The following is an 18,037-nucleotide window of genomic DNA, read 5'->3' as shown; positions in this document are numbered from 1 at the left end:
ACTTTTGCGATCTGCTGCATGTGGGTGCCAATGTATTGTTAATGGCAGCCGAAACGCAGATCGCAAATGCAGTGTGTTTCCAGGCACAATATCGAATGGTACCACAGTACTTTGCAGTTTGGTGCAGTGTGTTTTTAAAAGTACAGGCATACCCCACTTTTAAGTACACAATGGGGTTTATGTTTTTGCACTGAAAAGTGCAAAATCAGGCTCACTTCTGCATAGAAACCAATCAGCTTTCAGGTTTTATTACCAAAGCTTAATTGAACAAGCTGGGGTTAGAAGCTCATTGGTTTCTATGCAGAAGTGAGCCTGATTTTGCACTTTTCAGCTTTAGTAAATAAACCCCATTGTGTACTTAAAAGTGGGGTATGCCTGTAGTGCAAACACTACTTTTTCCACAGTCTGTTACTTTTTGCAGCCCATTCAAATCAACGGACTGTCAAAATGCTGCCCACAAGAAAGCGCGTGTTCCCATGTGATCCTGGTATGAACTGGCCCTTAATCTAGGTTCACACTTCTGTTGTTTAGTGCAGGCCATGTTTGTGTGGGCTTCTGTACCTGCAAAAAAAAAAGGTGCAGGCACCTTTCCAAACATGCGGCCGGTATGTCATATCATTTTGCATATAGAAAAGGTGCTGTTGCATGTAAAATCTGACTTCCTGATAAATTTAATTTTAGTTTTAATTATCATGATATAAGATAATGGATGTGGAGGCCTTTTGGTGGGCGTGATTTTTTTTGGGGGTTGGGGGCAGCATTTCATTCTTGGACCCGGGCAGCACAACGTCTTGGGCCAGCCCTGCTTGTGGCAACTACATAAGTACGAAAGGAACAAGAAAAATCTCTGACTCATTTTTAACTTTCTGAAATATTTACATACAAGTCTGTGATCTGTGAAGAATCTCGTATTTTAGGAGAATGGAAATAATGGTTTCATGAATCATATGATTATCTGCAGGACAAATGAGAAAATGTGCAGTTCACCTGGTTTGTAAATCAATTTCATCATCACTATGTGTGAGTTAGAAACTGAATGATTCATTTTTTAGTTAAAGTATAACTAAGGGCAATTTTTATTTTTTAGTTTTGGATAGAGTGGAGAGGGATTATAACCCCTGTTAGTTTTTATTGCTGTCTGTGCCCCCATTAGGGAGATTCACACTCTCTATTTGTCGTGTTTACCATTATCCCTAAAAGTAAAAGAAAACCCGACATTTTGGGTTGTCCCCAGAAATGTAATAGAGGGGAAATCTTCCAACGGAGACACTAGTTCTGGTGACCAAGGGGTCCCCAAGAGATTTCCTCTCATTTCCTGGGACAGGAAGTGAAGGCTGGCCATACACGGAGCAAATTTCTTTCCCGGAACCATGGGTTGCAAGAAAGCAATTCACTTGATTCCCCCGTCAACACAGACAGTTACATAGTAGGTGAGGTCGAAAAAAGACACAAGTCCATCAAGTCCAACCTATGTGTGTGATTATGTGTCAGTATTACATTGTATATCCCTGTATGTTTCGGTCGTTCAGGTGCTTATCTAATAGTTTCTTGAAACTATTGATGCTCCCCCGCTGAGACCACCGCCTGTGGAAGGGAATTCCACATCCTTGCCGCTCTTACAGTAAAGAACCCTCTACGTAGTTTAAGGTTAAACCTCTTTTCTTCTAATTTTAATGAGTGGCCACGAGTCTTGTTAAACTCCCTTCTGCGAAAAAGTTTTATCCCTATTGTGGGGTCACCAGTACGGTATTTGTATTTTGAAATCATATCCCCTCTCAAGCGTCTCTTCTCCAGAGAGAATAAGTTCAGAGCTCGCAACCTTTCCTCATAACTAAGATCCTCCAGACCCTTTATTAGCTTTGTTGCCCTTCTTTGTACTCGCTCCATATCCAGTACATCCTTCCTGAGGACTGGTGCCTAGAACTGGACAGCATACTCCAGGTGCGGCTGGACCAGAGTCTTGTAGAGCGGGAGAATTATTACCGTGTTGATGCGGAAATCCCTCCTGCCAGGGCATTGTCTTTACGAGGGTGGGGGACGAGCGGGAGAAGACTGATTTTCACTAGAAGCTATAGCAGCTGCTACTGATAATCGCAAGAAAATTCAGCAGGCTGGTTGTACCCAAGGTGATCGATTGATCAACTTGGTACATTCAGCCTGCCCATTACCGGTTCAAATCTCAGCCAGGTTAATTGGTGCCTGTCCAAATTGGCCCTAGTATGGGTATGTATGAATGTTAAATAAGAGACTTTAGATTGTAAGCTCCTTGAGGGCAGAGACTGATGTGAATGTGTAATAAATATGTAAAGCGCTATATAAGTACCTGTAACAAAATAAAAAAATCCAAAACTATAAATAAAAGGCTTTGGCTTTAGGAGTACTTTGAAATCTAAAGTTTGGCTTTCCAGCAGTTTAATGGAAGGTTAAACTTCACCAACCTTTCACCAATATCAGTCCCCTACCTTTCTATTTTGAATCTGGTTATTATGAGCAGCAGAGCCAATTTTATTTCATGCGACCATTTCGGGGAGTGTTAAAATGACTGCACCAAGATGAAGCTTACTTACCTGTCCGGCAGCCTTCATGTTAAAACTTTACCATCTTGAAAAGCTCCAAAAGTTCTGGTTAAGGCATGCAACTCGTACCCCACTGAGGGCTGTGGTGCCTTTCATAGACCCTTACGTCTGTATAGGTCATTGTGGTGACATAGGGGTCAGCCAGAAGAACCACAGCAGTCACCAGGGGATGTGTGATTCAACACACCCGGAAGTGTCAGATAGTATCAATGCCTGGAGCTCTTCAAGAGAGTGAAGTTTAATTAAGGTAAATATAAAGCTTTGTCTTTTGAAGTTGGTGCAGTCATTTTTACACCCCCTGGCAAGATTGCTTTAAAAAATAGCTTTTGTTGTTCATAGTAACTAGATTGTTTCTCTCAGTGCTGTAAGGAAAGAAAGGGAAGAAGCCTGGTTGTACCACTGAGGCTATTGTTCTTCCCTTAGGTGTGAGGCACATTTCTTGCCTAAGTCTGGCTCAGAATGATGCCATAATGGACAGGAGGCATTATTTTAGAATATGGGTTTTTGCAGATAAATTGAGAGGCAAATTAGCTGTCACCTCTCTAAGAACCCAGAATGGAGAAGATCGGTCAGTCCCAGACCTCCCCTTCTCTGTTGTGAGCAAGACAGGCATGGGGCATTTTGTTCACCTTTAGCTTACCTCTAATGCCGTGTACACACGACCGGACTTTTCAACCAAACTTATCTGACGGAACGAATCTGTCGGACAATTTGACCGTGTGTGGGCTTCATCAGACCTGCAGTGGACCTTTTCTGTCGAAAATGTTACGGACTTTAGATTTAGAACATGTTTCAAATCTTTCCGACATATTCGAGTCCGGTCGAAAAATCAGTCCGTCTGTATGCTAGTCCGACGGACAAAAACCGGCGCTAGGGCAGCTATTGGCTACTGGTTATGAACTTCCTTATTCTAGTCCGGTTGTACGTCATCACGGTCGAATCCGTCGGACTTTGGTGTGATTGTGTGCAGACAAGTCCGATTCGACGTAAATCCGACGAAAGTCCATCAAAGTCCGACGTGATTCAGTCCGGTTGTGTGGACACGGCATTAGAAGAGTAAAGTACAAGGTGGGGGGCGTGTCCGAATGGCGAGGTGAATGGACGCACTGCAGAGGAGCTCCGTCTAGCCCTCTGCAATCCACTGCCATCCGGCATCCATAAACGCCAAAAACTGCCCCCATCTAATAGCCACTGGGCACTAGGAGATCCTCTTACTGAGGACATTGGAGCAGATTAGCCGGCGGATTACTTTGTTTTCAAGCCGCGGCCGGCCTCACTTCACAGACGCCGGCTGCCATCTTGAGGCCTACAAGACACACAGCATCCCCGGTCTCGAGTGCCGCGATCAGCGGCGTGGAGGGCGATCGGCGGCCCTGGGGCTGGGAGTGCTTTATCTGGAGCGGACCGGACTGTGAGGGGGACACCAGACAGGGCAGAGCAAACAGGCCCTGGATGCACTGCAGGGGAGCTCCGCTTGGCCCTCTACAAACTACTGCCATCCGGCCTCCACAGACATCAAAAGCTGCCCCAAAGCCTACCTGGTAGCCACTGGGCACTGGAGGAGTCCTTTCCTGAGAGTATTTAAGTAGATTGGCTGACGGATTGCCTTGTTTTCGGGCCGCGGCCGGCCTCACTCCACAGACGCCGGCCGCCATCTTGCGGCCTACGAGACACACAGAATCCCCGGTCTTGAGTGCCGCGGTCGGCGGCGCGGAGGGCGATCGGCGGCCCTGGGGCCGGGAGCGCTGTATCCTGAGCGGAGGGGACAGCAGACGGGGCAGAGAAAGCAGGACCTGGATGCTTGCGGCAGGCCCGAGGCCTGTGAGGCCCCCAGCATCACCGCATCTTGGCGCCACGACCGGAGGTAAGGGGGTCATATAATTCACCTTCACTTAAAGTGGCCACCCCCTGGGCATATCTGACAAGTCTATAGCCAGCTCAGACCCATCGCTGGCCCCGGTAACACTAGAGACTTCCAGTGACGGCCGCCATCTTACCATCTTGCGGCCTAGCTTACAAGACGGGCCCGCACTATCAGAAACTGTGCCCTGGCTGGACGGTGCTCTCCCCCTTGAACCCATACGGGGTCCCAGCCTTGCGCCCATGTTAATAGGGTGACACCGCTGCTCCCGCAGGCCTGCTCTCCCTCCCCAGTCCCCCTCATCTCCGTGGAAGATAGGTTTTGATGGAGAGAGACTAACGATGGATGGCTGAAGACCCGCACCCCTGAGTCCCGTGCTATCCCGACAGCTACAGGCTATTTACATAGCATAGCACACCCACATAATACATGGCGGCAGCTAGCTCACACTCCACGGAGCTTACCGACCCCCAACAAGGCACCATACAGAGGTATCTACTTAGAACGACACCGATTGATCCCCGAACTCCCAAAGACAAGATGGCGCCCGGCCGCAACCCGGGGAAGACCAAGCCTCCTACCTCCGCCTCAACAGCAGCTCACACGGCAGAGGACAATAATGAGAGACTTCAGAATTGTAAGGGAGAGCCCTCAGCCTCCTCCACAAGGACAGTCTCATCGTCCAACACAGGCACCGGGGAATACCAGTCTGCTACGCATCCCCTATCAGGAGAACCCATTAGAACGGAAGCTGCTGCCCTCCTCTCTGCCTTCAGAATGGATTTCGAATCCTGGGCAAGCAAAATGGAAGATTCCCTCCACGTGGAGCTGAACGCCCTGAGGCAACAAGTCACAGCTAACGAGGAACCAGTATCGGTCTTAACCACAGCTCAGGATGACCACGAGGCACGTATAACAGCCCTTGAATCCTCATCCGCGACACATCTTAGGCGCATACGCCATCAGCAACTCTGCATAGAAGACAGCGAAAATCGCAGTCGCAGAAATAACATTAGACTGCAAGGCATACCGGAGGCAACATCTGGAGCAGAATTGAAACCCACTGTCATAACTATCCTCAATAAAGCACTGGGAAGAGAGGCAACATCACCAATTGAACTGGATCGTGTTCACAGGGTAGGAGGACCAGGGGGGGCCCGAGATGGTCGCCCCCGCGATGTTTTATGTCGGGTCCACTATTACACTTTAAAAGAAGAGATCATGCGAAAGGCATGGAACTTGGGTCCTGTTGACTTCTTTGGTGCCCCTATTCACCTATACCCTGACTTATCTCGCAATACGCTGTATATGCGTAGAGTGGTGCGCCCTCTACTTGACCTTATACGGCAAGCTGGAGCTACCTATACATGGGGTCACCCCTTCAGCATCAAGGTGACACGGGGCGGCAACAGGTTTACGCTCTCTGATCCAGACCAACTGCCCGACTTTTTCCTCTTTATTGAACAAGATCCGGTGGAAGTTTTGAACTGGTTAGACCCTCCAGAGGATAGATCAGGCCAGGTGGGACTTGGTCCACTTCCACAGCGCCGCAGACGTCCTAGGTCCAGATCAGTTTCCTCTGGCCCAGGGATAAGAAGACCTACTTCCCCAGAAGATTAACTCAACAGTTAATTAGAGACTAATGGCTTGTTTTGTCTCCACCGGCTCTTTCCCTGCTCTTTGCCAATTTATAATTTGGCTGGGGTTCGGGTGAGAAGATAGATTGGAGTCAATCTTATGCCTCTCATTATGAAGAGCGTCAGGTAATGCGAATGTATACCAATGCTATGTTTTTGTGTTTCTCTTTTTTCCTTTTTATCTGTTGTTTTTCTAAAGATGTTTTGCATTGTCTCAGATTGATTTCTCTCACTTCCCCATGATGATATATGCAGTGGGGGAGGTGTAGCGGGAGTGGGGGGATACCTTTCTCGGAGGGGGGTTTGGCACCCGGTTTTACTCAGTCTCTGCTACAGAGAATACAAGGTTTAAAGAACGTTACACATGGAGCGGAGGATTGCCCCCGTGGGGGGATCCCCCGCTCTCCCTGCCCTCCATATACCCACCCAATTGTCTTGGCGCAATAACTTTCTTTATATACATGAGACAATGTAATAGTTTTATATATACCTCAGGGTTAATTATTTAAATCCAATGCACACACTTGGTTGATTGTTATCATTTGTTGTGGTTAAGCTGCCTTATGCCCCACACTCGTTTTAAATATCAAGTGTGCCACACATACTACTTGCATGCCTGATATGCTGTCGGGAACACGGCTCAGACCCATTCATCTCGACTTTTCCCCTGCAATAGGACAGGCACAGTTTGTGCCTAAAACGTGAATTTTCACGCAGTGTTCTGCGTTCGCGGACACATTAGTTTTCCAGACACATCTTTTTAGGTGTCTTTTCATTCATATCGTTTTTCTTCCATTATCCTCACGCTCCTTTCATTTTTCTTCCCCCCCTCCCTCTCTTCCCCCCCTTTGTCTGTTTATCTTTTTCTTCATCTCTTCTTTCTTTTTCTTTCCTGCTCCCTATACCTTTCCTCCATATCTTAATACTTTCTCCCTTTTATAGTTTTTGGCACTCCAGCATGGCTCACACGGTGACTTTGCGCCCACACCTGAAACTTTGTTCGTAAAATGTAAACGGACTTAACGTAGCGTCGAAACGTGGGCAAATTCTATATCAGATGCACAAAAGACAGGTCAGCATACTCTTGCTGCAGGAGACCCACTTCCATTCTGACTCCACTCCTTCCTGCTCCAATAGATATTTCAATAGATGGATACACAGTACCAACCCGACACAAAAATCTAAAGGAGTATCTATCGCGTTTCATAAAACACTCCCTATTGAACTGCTTGATCAGGTGATGGACCCCCAAGGCAGGTATGTCTTTGTAAAAATTTTATTATGGGGGACTAAATTTACAATAGCCAACGTATACCTGCCTAACACACACCAAGTCCCATCAGCCTTGCAATACCTAAAGATCTTGGCGGGTTTCACCGAGGGTAAGCTCATACTCGGAGGGGACTTCAATACTCCCCTGGATCCACTTTTGGATTCATCGACATCCCGTTCATCTATATCCTTTCCAAAAATACGGGCCCTAAAACAAGCCATTTACAATATGCATCTCATTGACGTATGGCGAAAACTGTATCCGGACTCACGAAACTACACACACTTCTCCAACATCCACCAATCATACAGTCGTATAGATTATTTTTTAGTCGAGCACGGCTGCTTAGATTGGTCCCCCAACTGTGAAATAGACCCTATGGTTTGGTCTGACCACTCACCCATATTCCTGACGCTTACAATCCCCTCTACTCCAATAAAAGAATGGACATGGAGGTTAAATGACTCTCTCTTGACTGAACCAGGGTTTGAAACACAGATAGCAGAGACGATATCAAACTTCTTCACAGACCACACATCTGATGACACCTCACCACCCATTAAATGGGAAGCATTGAAGGCGGTATTACGGGGTAGGTTTATTCAGATGGGTGCTCGCATGAAAAAAGAACGTTCAGCTGCGATAGTTACGGCAGTACATAAGCTAAGGACACTAGAAACTACTCATAAACGTTCCCCGACGGATGAACTGCTTACGGAGGTTTCTTCTGCTCGCACCCAGCTTAGAGAGTTATATGAGGCATCAGCCCGCACGTTTGCGAGCAAACTAGCCTTTCATCAATATAAATTTAGAGATAAATGTGGTAGATCCCTGGCTCGCACCCTCCACACCAAACAACCTAACACCTTTATACCTCATATACGGGACAGCTCTGGGAAAACTGTCTCATCACCTTCCGAGATGGGACAGGTGTTCCGGGACTTTTATCAATCCCTATATAATGCTAGGTGTTATCCTAGATTCTGAACTCTCCTTTCAGCCCCACATCCAATCACTTTCCAAAGCTTGCCGCCTCAACCTCCGCAACATCTCTAAACTACGTCCCTTTCTAACCAGTGAAACTACAAAGCTCCTGATTCACTCCCTGGTTATCTCTCGCCTCGACTACTGCAACTCCCTCCTCATTGGTTTACCTTTAAATAGACTATCCCCCCTTAGTCCATCATGAATGCTGCTGCCAGACTCATCCACCTTACAAACCGATCAGTGTCTGCTACCCCTCTCTGCCAATCCCTCCATTGGCTGCCACTCGCCCAACGAATTAAATTCAAAATACTAACAATAAGTTACAAAGCCATCCACAACTGTGCCCCCAGCTACATCACTAACCTAGTCTCAAAATACCAACCTAAACGCCATCTCCGTTCCTCCCAAGATCTCCTGCTCTCTAGCTCCCTCATCACCTCCTCCCATATCCGCCTCCAGGACTTCTCCCGAGCCTCGCCCATCCTCTGGAATTCCCTACCCCAATCTGTCAGACTGTCTCCAAATTTATCCACTTTTAGGCGATCCCTGAAGACTTTCCTCTTCAGAGAAGCCTATCCTGCCTCCATCTAACAACTGCATTATTTTCTCCATTAGCTCATCCCCCACAGCTATTACCCTTTTGTATAACTTGACCCTCCCTCCTAGATTGTAAGCTCTAACGAGCAGGGCCCTCTGATTCCTCCTGTATTGAATTGTATTGTACTTGTACTGTCTGCCCTAATGTTGTTGTAAAGCGCTGCGTAAACTGTCGGCGCTATATAAATCCTGTATAATAATAATAATAATAATATAATATACCTGCAGCGAGTGCCACTGATCCTCCCTTCACTACAGCGGAAACACAAGCCTTATACATCGAGCAAACTGCATTACCCACTCTAGATGGCGAGACGATAGAGGACCTTGAGGCCCCGATTTCGGAGGACGAGGTTGCCCGCGCCATTGCTTCTACCCCATCTGGTAAAAGCCCGGGTCCTGATGGCTTTACTCCGAAATTCTACAAACAATTTGCTACCCTTCTTACTCCCTTCTTGACAAAAGTATTTAACTCCATCTCTGAACGATCAGTGTTTCCACCACAAACCTTAGAGGCACATATTACCCTCATCCCCAAACCAGACAAAGACCTGAATGTTTGCGCTAATTACCGACCTATTTCGCTAATAGGAGTAGATCTAAAGGTGTACGCAAAAATTTTAGCTAATAGGTTGCAACCATTGTTACCCCGTTTAATACACCTAGATCAGGTTGGCTTTGTGAGTGGAAGGGAGGCGCGTGACAACACCCTAAAAACACTCCTCATTGCGGATTATGCTCGGGCCCACAATATCCCATTGTGCCTTCTCACAGTCGATGCGGAAAAAGCCTTCGACCGTGTCGACTGGCAATTTCTCCGCTTATCATTACAACAACTAGGTCTAGGCCAAAACATGATCTCCAGAATAATGTCCCTCTACACATCTCCTTCCGCTAGGATTAGACTAAACAGCTCCCTATCCCCTAAGTTTACTATACACAACGGAACGTGGCAGGGGTGCCCCTTGTCCCCCATTCTTTATGTGATTGTCATGGAACACCTAGCCATAGCCCTTAGAAACAATCCGGCCATACATGGCGTTAGAATAGGCCCACTACACACTAAAATTGCCCTATTTGCTGATGATCTACTCATATTTGTAACCCAACCACAAGTTTCTCTACCCTCCATTATGCAGGAGTTTCAGAGGTATGGAGAGGTTAGTAATTTTAAAGTTAATCTAAATAAGTCAGAAATCCTCAACATTTCACTCTCAACAGCGGCTCTACAACAGCTCACGACTTCCTTCCCTTTTAAGACAAGCTCCACATCTATCCGCTATCTAGGAATCCATATTCCAACAGTCTCATCCCAACTATTCTCCAGCAACTTCACCCCTTTACTTACCAGAACTCAAGCGGATCTGACCACATATGCCTCTAAACAGCTCTCCTGGCTGGGTAGGGTGAATGTCTTGAAGATGGATGTTCTCCCTCGATTCTTATACCTTTTCCAGACCATTCCTATCTATATCCCCACCTCGTTCTTCAAAAGGCTCCGTCAGATCTTCTCTAAATTTATATGGCAGGGACGTCGCCCCAGGATAAAACATGACACAATGATTCTCCCGAAAGTCAGGGGGGGTGCAGGGGTCCCAGATGCCTCTATATACCATAAGGCAGCGGTACTCGTGCGTATAGTGGATTGGTTCCACCACTCTTCCTCCAAACTTTGGGTTCAACTAGAGAAATATCTTAATGAGGTTGATCTTTGCGCCCTGCCGTGGACCCCTACGGCTGGGCGTCGAGACGGCTTATTCTCCACTGCTCTTACTCGCCAAACTCTCCAGATTTGGGACCGCATGATCTCAGCGAGTAAATTGTCTAAAATCCAGGGCCCAATGACCCCTCTCTTTGGGACTCCGGCTTTCCCCCCAGCAGCGAACAAGTTAAGATTTGGACCCTGGAGTAGGGATAGCCATAGACGTTTAGCACAGGTCTTACGCGCTGACCCATCCTTGAGAACAGACATACCCTCTCGGACGGAATTAGGGACCTCAACAATGTGGTTACAAAGGGGTCAAATAACGTCATACATACGCACTTTCTCATCCATCTCAGAGATACTGGCCGACCCATCAGACTTTGACGAACTGCTTTTACAACCAGACCCACCAATACATGTAGTATCACTGTTGTATTCCCTACTACTGAACAAATACGCCCCTGACCTTCCAACATATACACAGAAATGGGAAGCGGAGCTGCAACACTCCATCTCCCCCACTGATTGGCAAAAAAGCTTTATCCTAACGCATAGGATTTCCCTGGCAACCAAGAACCAAGAAAAAGGGTTTAAATTATTAACGAGGTGGTACAGATGCCCAGTAGATATTAAAAAGTTTAACCCCTCTTTGACAGACGTGTGTTGGAGATGCCTGTCCTCTAGCGGGACAATGCCTCACATCTGGTGGGCTTGCCCTCCAATCTGGAAACTATGGCAAAAGGTCTTTGATCTTTACAGCAGGCTGATGGCGACATCAATCAAACCCACACCAGAGATAGCCCTATTATCTATACTCCCAGGCCCCCTCAAGTCGATTAAAAAAGATGTACTGCGCCACTTTCTGGCAGCAGTTAGGACAGTGATCCCCCGACATTGGAAAACGACAGATGTGCCTTCCTTGGGAGAATGGGCGGTTGAAGTGGACCAGATAAGAGATCTGGAGCGCCTGTTGGAGGAGGAAGCGGGAAAGGAGGAGCAGTTTACCGCCACCTGGGCCTCATGGTCCATGTTTCGCTATTCTGATGAGTTTTCCCTATGGGTCAGAGATACCCCACCCTTACCCGCCGATTAGCCATGCTGGAGTGCCTGGTGCCTCAGGTACCATCCCTCACTTCTACTCACGATCTTATTTCTGACTTTTTCTGTTTCCTCTTTGTTAAGTACTGAACCGACCACTCACTTATATAGTTAAAGATCATATCTTTGGAATAGCTAAATGACTTAATTATCTACAATAGGTGAATAAAAGACTTCTACAGCATTCTAATTCGTTGAGAGGGAACCCTCAGATAACACCAACCCGCGAAACTATAAGGTTCATTATATGTTGGCCCCCACCCGCATATTATTCCTCTCTTAGAATAAAGATTTCAATATACAATATGATATACCAGTAGTTCACCGAAAGCTGTATGTTAAAATGATCACTCCTGTTTATACATGGGTAAAGTACACCTCACTAATCTATGTATACTATATGTGATGCCATACTGTAAAGAACGGTATTTTTCTGTTATATTCTTTGTGTTCTTTCTTTTGAAAATAAACTAAGATTGAAAACAAGGTATTTGGTCACAGAGGGTTTGTAATAGTCCCCAAACAGGCTTAAAAAGTCTCACCTACAAAGGAAATTACAAATTTTAGGTCCTTACCTTGCTACAAAGATAACTCAAGCATGGAAGTGGTATTAGTTGACCAGTCATGAAGTCATAACCACATACACATGCCAATCTAACCTTCATTCAACCAATATCAGATATTTAACAAGCTCGAAAGTTGGTAGCAGGCTTTTTTACTGACCGTCATTGGCTGATAGTGAGGCCATCTTTGGCCTCTATTCCTAGAAGAGTTAAGATTCAAGAGGGTTCGTAAGAGTCCCCAAATATGGCTGAAAAAGTTTCAGCTACAAAGGAAAGTACAAACTTTCATTTCTTACTTTACTAGAAAAATTAAACTATGCATGGCCTTGGTATTAGTTGTCCAGTAAAAATTTTGGAATCATTAACTTTGATGGAATTATGATGGAATGGGCAGCGGGGTGGCTATGAGGTTAGCATTCTTGCCTTGCTGCACCCGAGTCATGAGGTTATTCCTTATGTACCATTTGCATGGAGTTTGCCTGAGATTCCTCCTAAGATTCAAAAGGGCAATGAAAGGATTTCTGTTGCTCCTCCTGCTGACCCTTTTTGTGTGCGCGGGTATAATTGGGGCTTTAGATTATAAGCTCCCGTGGAGTGAGGCCTATTTAAATGCTTCTGTGTACTTTAATGTGCAACATGCCGAGTTTTATATAAATACAATAAATAAATACATGATTTCCTCTTGGACAGGGTTGTTCCTGTTTAATGTTCCTCAGAAGAGTTATGACTTTTTTTTGATTGCATGCGAACATCGTTGCACCTTAACCCTCGGCTTCAGCCTTCTTTTAATGAAGGTTCTTTTTGCTTTTAAGGGAGGATATAAGATTCAAATGCCATTATGCTATAACAGATAACCACATACACATGCCAATCTGACCTTCATTCAACCAATATCATATATTTAACAACCTCAAAATTCGGTAGGAGGCCCGAACACAGCAGGCTTCTACTGACCTTCCTTGGCTGAAATTGAGGCCATCTTTGGCCTCTATTTCCTAGAAGAGTAAGGTTAAGAGGGATCGTAAGAGTCCCCAAATATGGCTGAAAGTATCTCAGCTACAAAGGAAAGTACAAACTTTCCATCCTTACTTTACTAGAAAAATTAACTCATGCATGGCCTTGGTATTAAAATGTTGGAATCATTATCTTTGATGGAATTATTATGGGAAGGTGGCTATGAGGTTAGCATTCTTGCCTTGCTGCATCGGGGTGATGAGGTTATTCCTTATGTACCATCGGCATGGAGTTTGCCTGAGATTCCTCCTAAGATTCAAAAGGGCCATGAAAGGATTTCTGTTGCTCTTCAAGCTGACTCTTTTTGTGTGTGCGGGTATAATCCAGGCTTTAGATTATAAGCTCCTGTGGAGTGAGGCCTATGGAAATGCTTCTATGTACTCTGATGTGCAACATGGCGAGTTTTATATAAATACAATAAGTAAATACATGATTTCCTCTTGGACAGGGTTGTTCCTGTTTAATGTTCCTCAGAAGAGTAATGACTTTTTTTGATTGCATGTGAACATCGTTGCACCTTAACCCTCAGCTTCAGCCTTCTTTTAATGAAGGTTCTTTTTGCCTTCAAGGGAGGATATAAAATTCAAATGCCAATATCCGATAACAGATAACCACATACACATGCCAATCTGACCTTCGTTCAACCAATATCAGATATTTAACAACCTCGAAAGTAGGTAGGAGGCCCGAACACAGCAGGCTTCTACTGACCTTCCTTGGCTGATAGTGAGGCCATCTTTGGCCTCTATTTCCTAGAAGAGTAAGGTACAAGAGGGATCGTAAGAGTCCCCAAATATGGCTGGAAGTATTTCAGCTACAAAGAAAAGTACAAACTTTCCATCCTTACTTTACTAGAAAAATTATCTCATGCATGGCCTTGGTATTAGTTGTCCAGTAAAAATTTTGGAATCATTATCTTCGATGGAATTATTATGGCAAGGTGGCTATGAGGTTAGCATTCTTGCCTTGCTACATCAGGGTGATGAGGTTATTCCTTATGTACCATCTGCATGGAGTTTGCCTGAGATTCCTCCTAAGATTCAAAAGGGCCATGAAAGGATTTTTGTTGCTCCTCAAGCTGACCTTTTTTGTGTGTGCAGGTATAATCCGGGCTTTAGATTATAAGCTCCCGTGGAGTGAGGCCTATGGAAATGCTTCTATGTACTCTAATGTGCAACATGCCGAGTTTTATATAAATACAATAAATAAATACATGATTTCCTCTTGGACAGGGTTGTTCCTGTTTAATGTTCCTCAGAAGAGTAATGACTTTTTTTGATTGCATGCGAACATCGTTGTACCTTAACCCTCGGCTTCAGCCTTCTTTTAATGAAGGTTCTTTTTGCCTTGAAGGGAGGATATAAAGATTCAAATGCCAATATCAGATAGTAGATAACTACATACAACCTGACCTTCATTCAACCAATATCAGATATTTAAAAACCTCGAAAGTCGGTAGGAGGCCCAAACACAGGAGGCTTCTAATGACCTTCCTTGGCTGACAGTGAGGCTGTCTTTGGCCATTTTCCTTGCCCAAGCCAACTCAAATTGTCTACGGTTCCTTGCTAGACAGATGCTAATGGAACCAGTGCAAAAGTACAGCCTATAAATGGCATCACCCCACCCCCCCCGCCCCCCCCCAACAGAGGATGTACCCTGCAGTCTCCTGTGCATTACAGCTGCTCACAATCCTACACCCCATTAAATGCCCAAGGGATATGTGAAAACTCAATCATACCTCTTCTCCATTTTTTTTTTCCCCCGGCAGGGCGAAGGCCACAATTCCTGTCAGTTAGGGAATGTATCAAAGGAACAGCCACAGGGTTTCTGATGAGTAGTCAGCAATACTGCCTCCCCTCCCCCACTGCATACTGCACCCAATTTTTTTTTTTTTTACTCCTCCCCCACACACAGTGAGCTGTAGCCACACTGCCTGGAGCCTGAACCTTCCCTTATCACACTCTTTTCATTCCACATGGAGGTGAGAAAACACCACACTCCCTGACCTTGCTGGAGGTGGGGAAGGCTGTCAGGAATCAGACTGGCTTTGGTGCAGCTGGGGGGAGCTGTAGATTCACAAAACATCAGTTAAGACGAGAAAACATATCAATGCAATCCACAATTGTAACCCTTTCTATGCAATTGCAACACAAATGCAACAATTGCATATTAGAATAGTGCTGCATTTGGTTCTTAGTTGTCTTTATGCCAATAGAAATCGCAAGTCAGATTTTAAAGACGTCTTTAAAAAATGGCTATTAGGAGAATACATGTCATTCCTTTAGGTTTCCTACAGCATTTTTAAGGACTGTGTAATCATTTAAAAAAATTATTTTTCTGCAGGGCAATGGTTTTGTGATGCGTTGATTGGTGATTTCAAGGGGAACCCTTGAAATAATATTTTGGTTTCAGGGAACCCCTAATAAAATCGCTATATCTACTGATGATACATTGATGGTCAGTGGGAAGAATGTTCCTTACACTTGTGGTCAATGGGAAGAATTACCCCCTTAAAAATAGCTAAAAAGATCAATGGTGTCAGTGGGATCTTATCTGAGAGGTATAAATTACTCATTGGGCAGTGTAGACAAGGGTGTCTACACTGCTCCTCCACAGATAAAGTAGAAGAGTGAGCATTGTCACCCCAGGACAGGAAATGTGTTACTGGCCAGATTGCAGGTGAAAAAATGAGAGAACTCCCATACATGGCTAGAGGTCTGGGGGGCGCTGGTGGTTGCCGGTGTTCTGACATATAGTGTCCTCCTATCAGATAGTGTCCGCCCCGTACTGCGCAGGCGCAGCGCCTGCGCAGTACGGAGGAGCAGGAGATGCCGAAAATGTCCGAAGTTGATCAGCTGACCATCAGCTGTACACGGCGCTCGGGCACCTGTTAGCGATGGCTGTGTAAGAGGGCCCCTCGCGGGCTCGCTTCGCTCGCCACGCTTCGGGCACGGCCTCGCTGCGCTCGGCAACTATTTATTCTAGCTCTATGTCCACTTGGATAGTAAGGAATGATCCTGGACATAGGGTAAGAATAAATGCGCAGGCGCCGTGTACAGCTGACGATCAGCTGTTGAACTTCGGAGACTTTCGGCGTCTCGTTTGTCCCCCGTACTGCGCCTGCGCAGTACAGGGGGGACACTTCTGGATAGGGGACTGTATTTGACAAGACACCGGCACTTCCTGGAGAACTCAGAGACACGTGGAGACACTAGGGAAAAGTTGACGTTACTTCTGGGTGCTCCGAACACGCGTTACGCCCGCCCCACCCCGGAAGTGACGTCAACAGTTTTTGAGAGTGTCTCAGAGTTCTCCAGGAAGTGCTGGGAGCCACCAGCGCCCCCGGGACCTTTGGCCACGTATACACCACCAGCGTTACGCTCCGGAAGCAAGGTGGATGAGCATCGGACTCCTTAAAGCTGGATATTGTATTTAACATTGAGAGTCATTCCACTTTTTTTTACAATAAAACTGTGATCATACTACACTTAGATGCCCCTGTTCATTTTGTTCTTTGTGTCTCCAGAGTGCCTACTAGCCCTCATCCGAGCCGGTGTTCCGTCAGGATCAGCGACCCATCAGAATAGGTAATGGAAGTGACGTTCCGTACAATACCGCGACGGCCATCTTGCTGCATCCCGCACTCGGCCGCAGTAAGCCTGCAGTCAAAAGGCGGAAGCGGACGTCTTTTTACACCCACCCAAGTCTTGCATTTTAAACTTATTTTTTACCAGTAAACTGAGCTTAAATAGTGAAATACAGTATTTTGAAATCCGTGACACTGTTTTAATGTTGAATTCATAGGCGTGCGCACAGGGTGTGCTGGGTGTGCCTGGGCACACCCTAATCACCCCATGCGCATTATCGCTCTGTGTACCAGCAGGAAGATGGGAAAGATCTCCCTCTTACCGGCTCTGCCATAAGAGAAGTGTTTATGCACTTCTCTTTCACCGTGCCGGCTGGGAGATCAATGTGCCGGATCAATGTGCCGGGGTCATATATATGTAGACATATTAACACGCACATAGATTTGAGCTTTAGGGTGCACACCCTAATGCAATAGGCTGCGCATACCTATGGTTGAATTTTAAAAGCAGCGGCAAGCCTGCTAATCTGACAGAACACCGCTGCTTTTAAAATTCAACATCAAAACTGTCATGGATTATAAAATACTGTATTTCACTATATAAGCTCAGTTTATTGGTAAAAATAAGTGTGAAGTGCAAGACTTGGGTGGGTGTAAAAAGATGTCCGCTGCCGCCTTCTCACTGTATCCTTACTGCAGATGAGTGCAGGGTGTAGCAAGATGGCCGTCACAGTGTAGTGAAGGAACGTCACTTCCGTTACCTAATCTGATGGGTCGCCGATTATGACGGAACACCGGCCGCCATTGAAGGTGTTAGGTTTTTACCTTTTAAATATTTACATATCGGGACCTATGGACTATGTATTGAAGGTCACATCACCACCTAATTAGGACTTTTTAACAGAAACAACACCAGCTGGAGTGCGCCAATAACCTGTGTTTTTTGTGCCTCTTAAGCCTGATACACATGATTGGATTTTCCGACGGGAATTGTGTGATGACAGGCTGTTTTCCGCGGATTTTCCGCAGGCAAATTTTGAATGGCAGGCTTTAAAATTTTCCGCAGACAAATACAGTGCCTTGCAAAAGTATTCACCCCCCTTGGCATTTTTCGTGTTTTTTTGCCTCACAACCTGGAAT

At 45.7% G+C, this 18,037-nt stretch overlaps 1 protein-coding gene across 1 annotated transcript in view; it reads right to left on the bottom strand.

Annotated features, from left to right (window-relative positions):
* CCDC71 (coiled-coil domain containing 71) overlaps positions 1–15,356 on the bottom strand; it is a 112,125-nt gene extending 96,769 nt beyond the window's left edge. Inside the window, exon 1 of the mRNA XM_073591798.1 lies at positions 15,050–15,356. Within this exon, the coding sequence (XP_073447899.1) occupies positions 15,050–15,060 (11 nt within the window). The 5' untranslated portion in view covers positions 15,061–15,356. The remainder of the gene's footprint in view (positions 1–15,049) is intronic.
* Positions 15,357–18,037: the final 2,681 nt, after the last annotated feature.

This window comes from Aquarana catesbeiana, linkage group LG07, assembly GCF_042186555.1.
Source record: "Aquarana catesbeiana isolate 2022-GZ linkage group LG07, ASM4218655v1, whole genome shotgun sequence".
In the NCBI taxonomy this organism is placed as follows: Eukaryota; Metazoa; Chordata; class Amphibia; order Anura; family Ranidae; genus Aquarana; species Aquarana catesbeiana.
The sequence above is the reverse complement of the archived record's forward strand: the minus strand, read 5'-3'. Positions and strand labels throughout refer to the sequence as shown.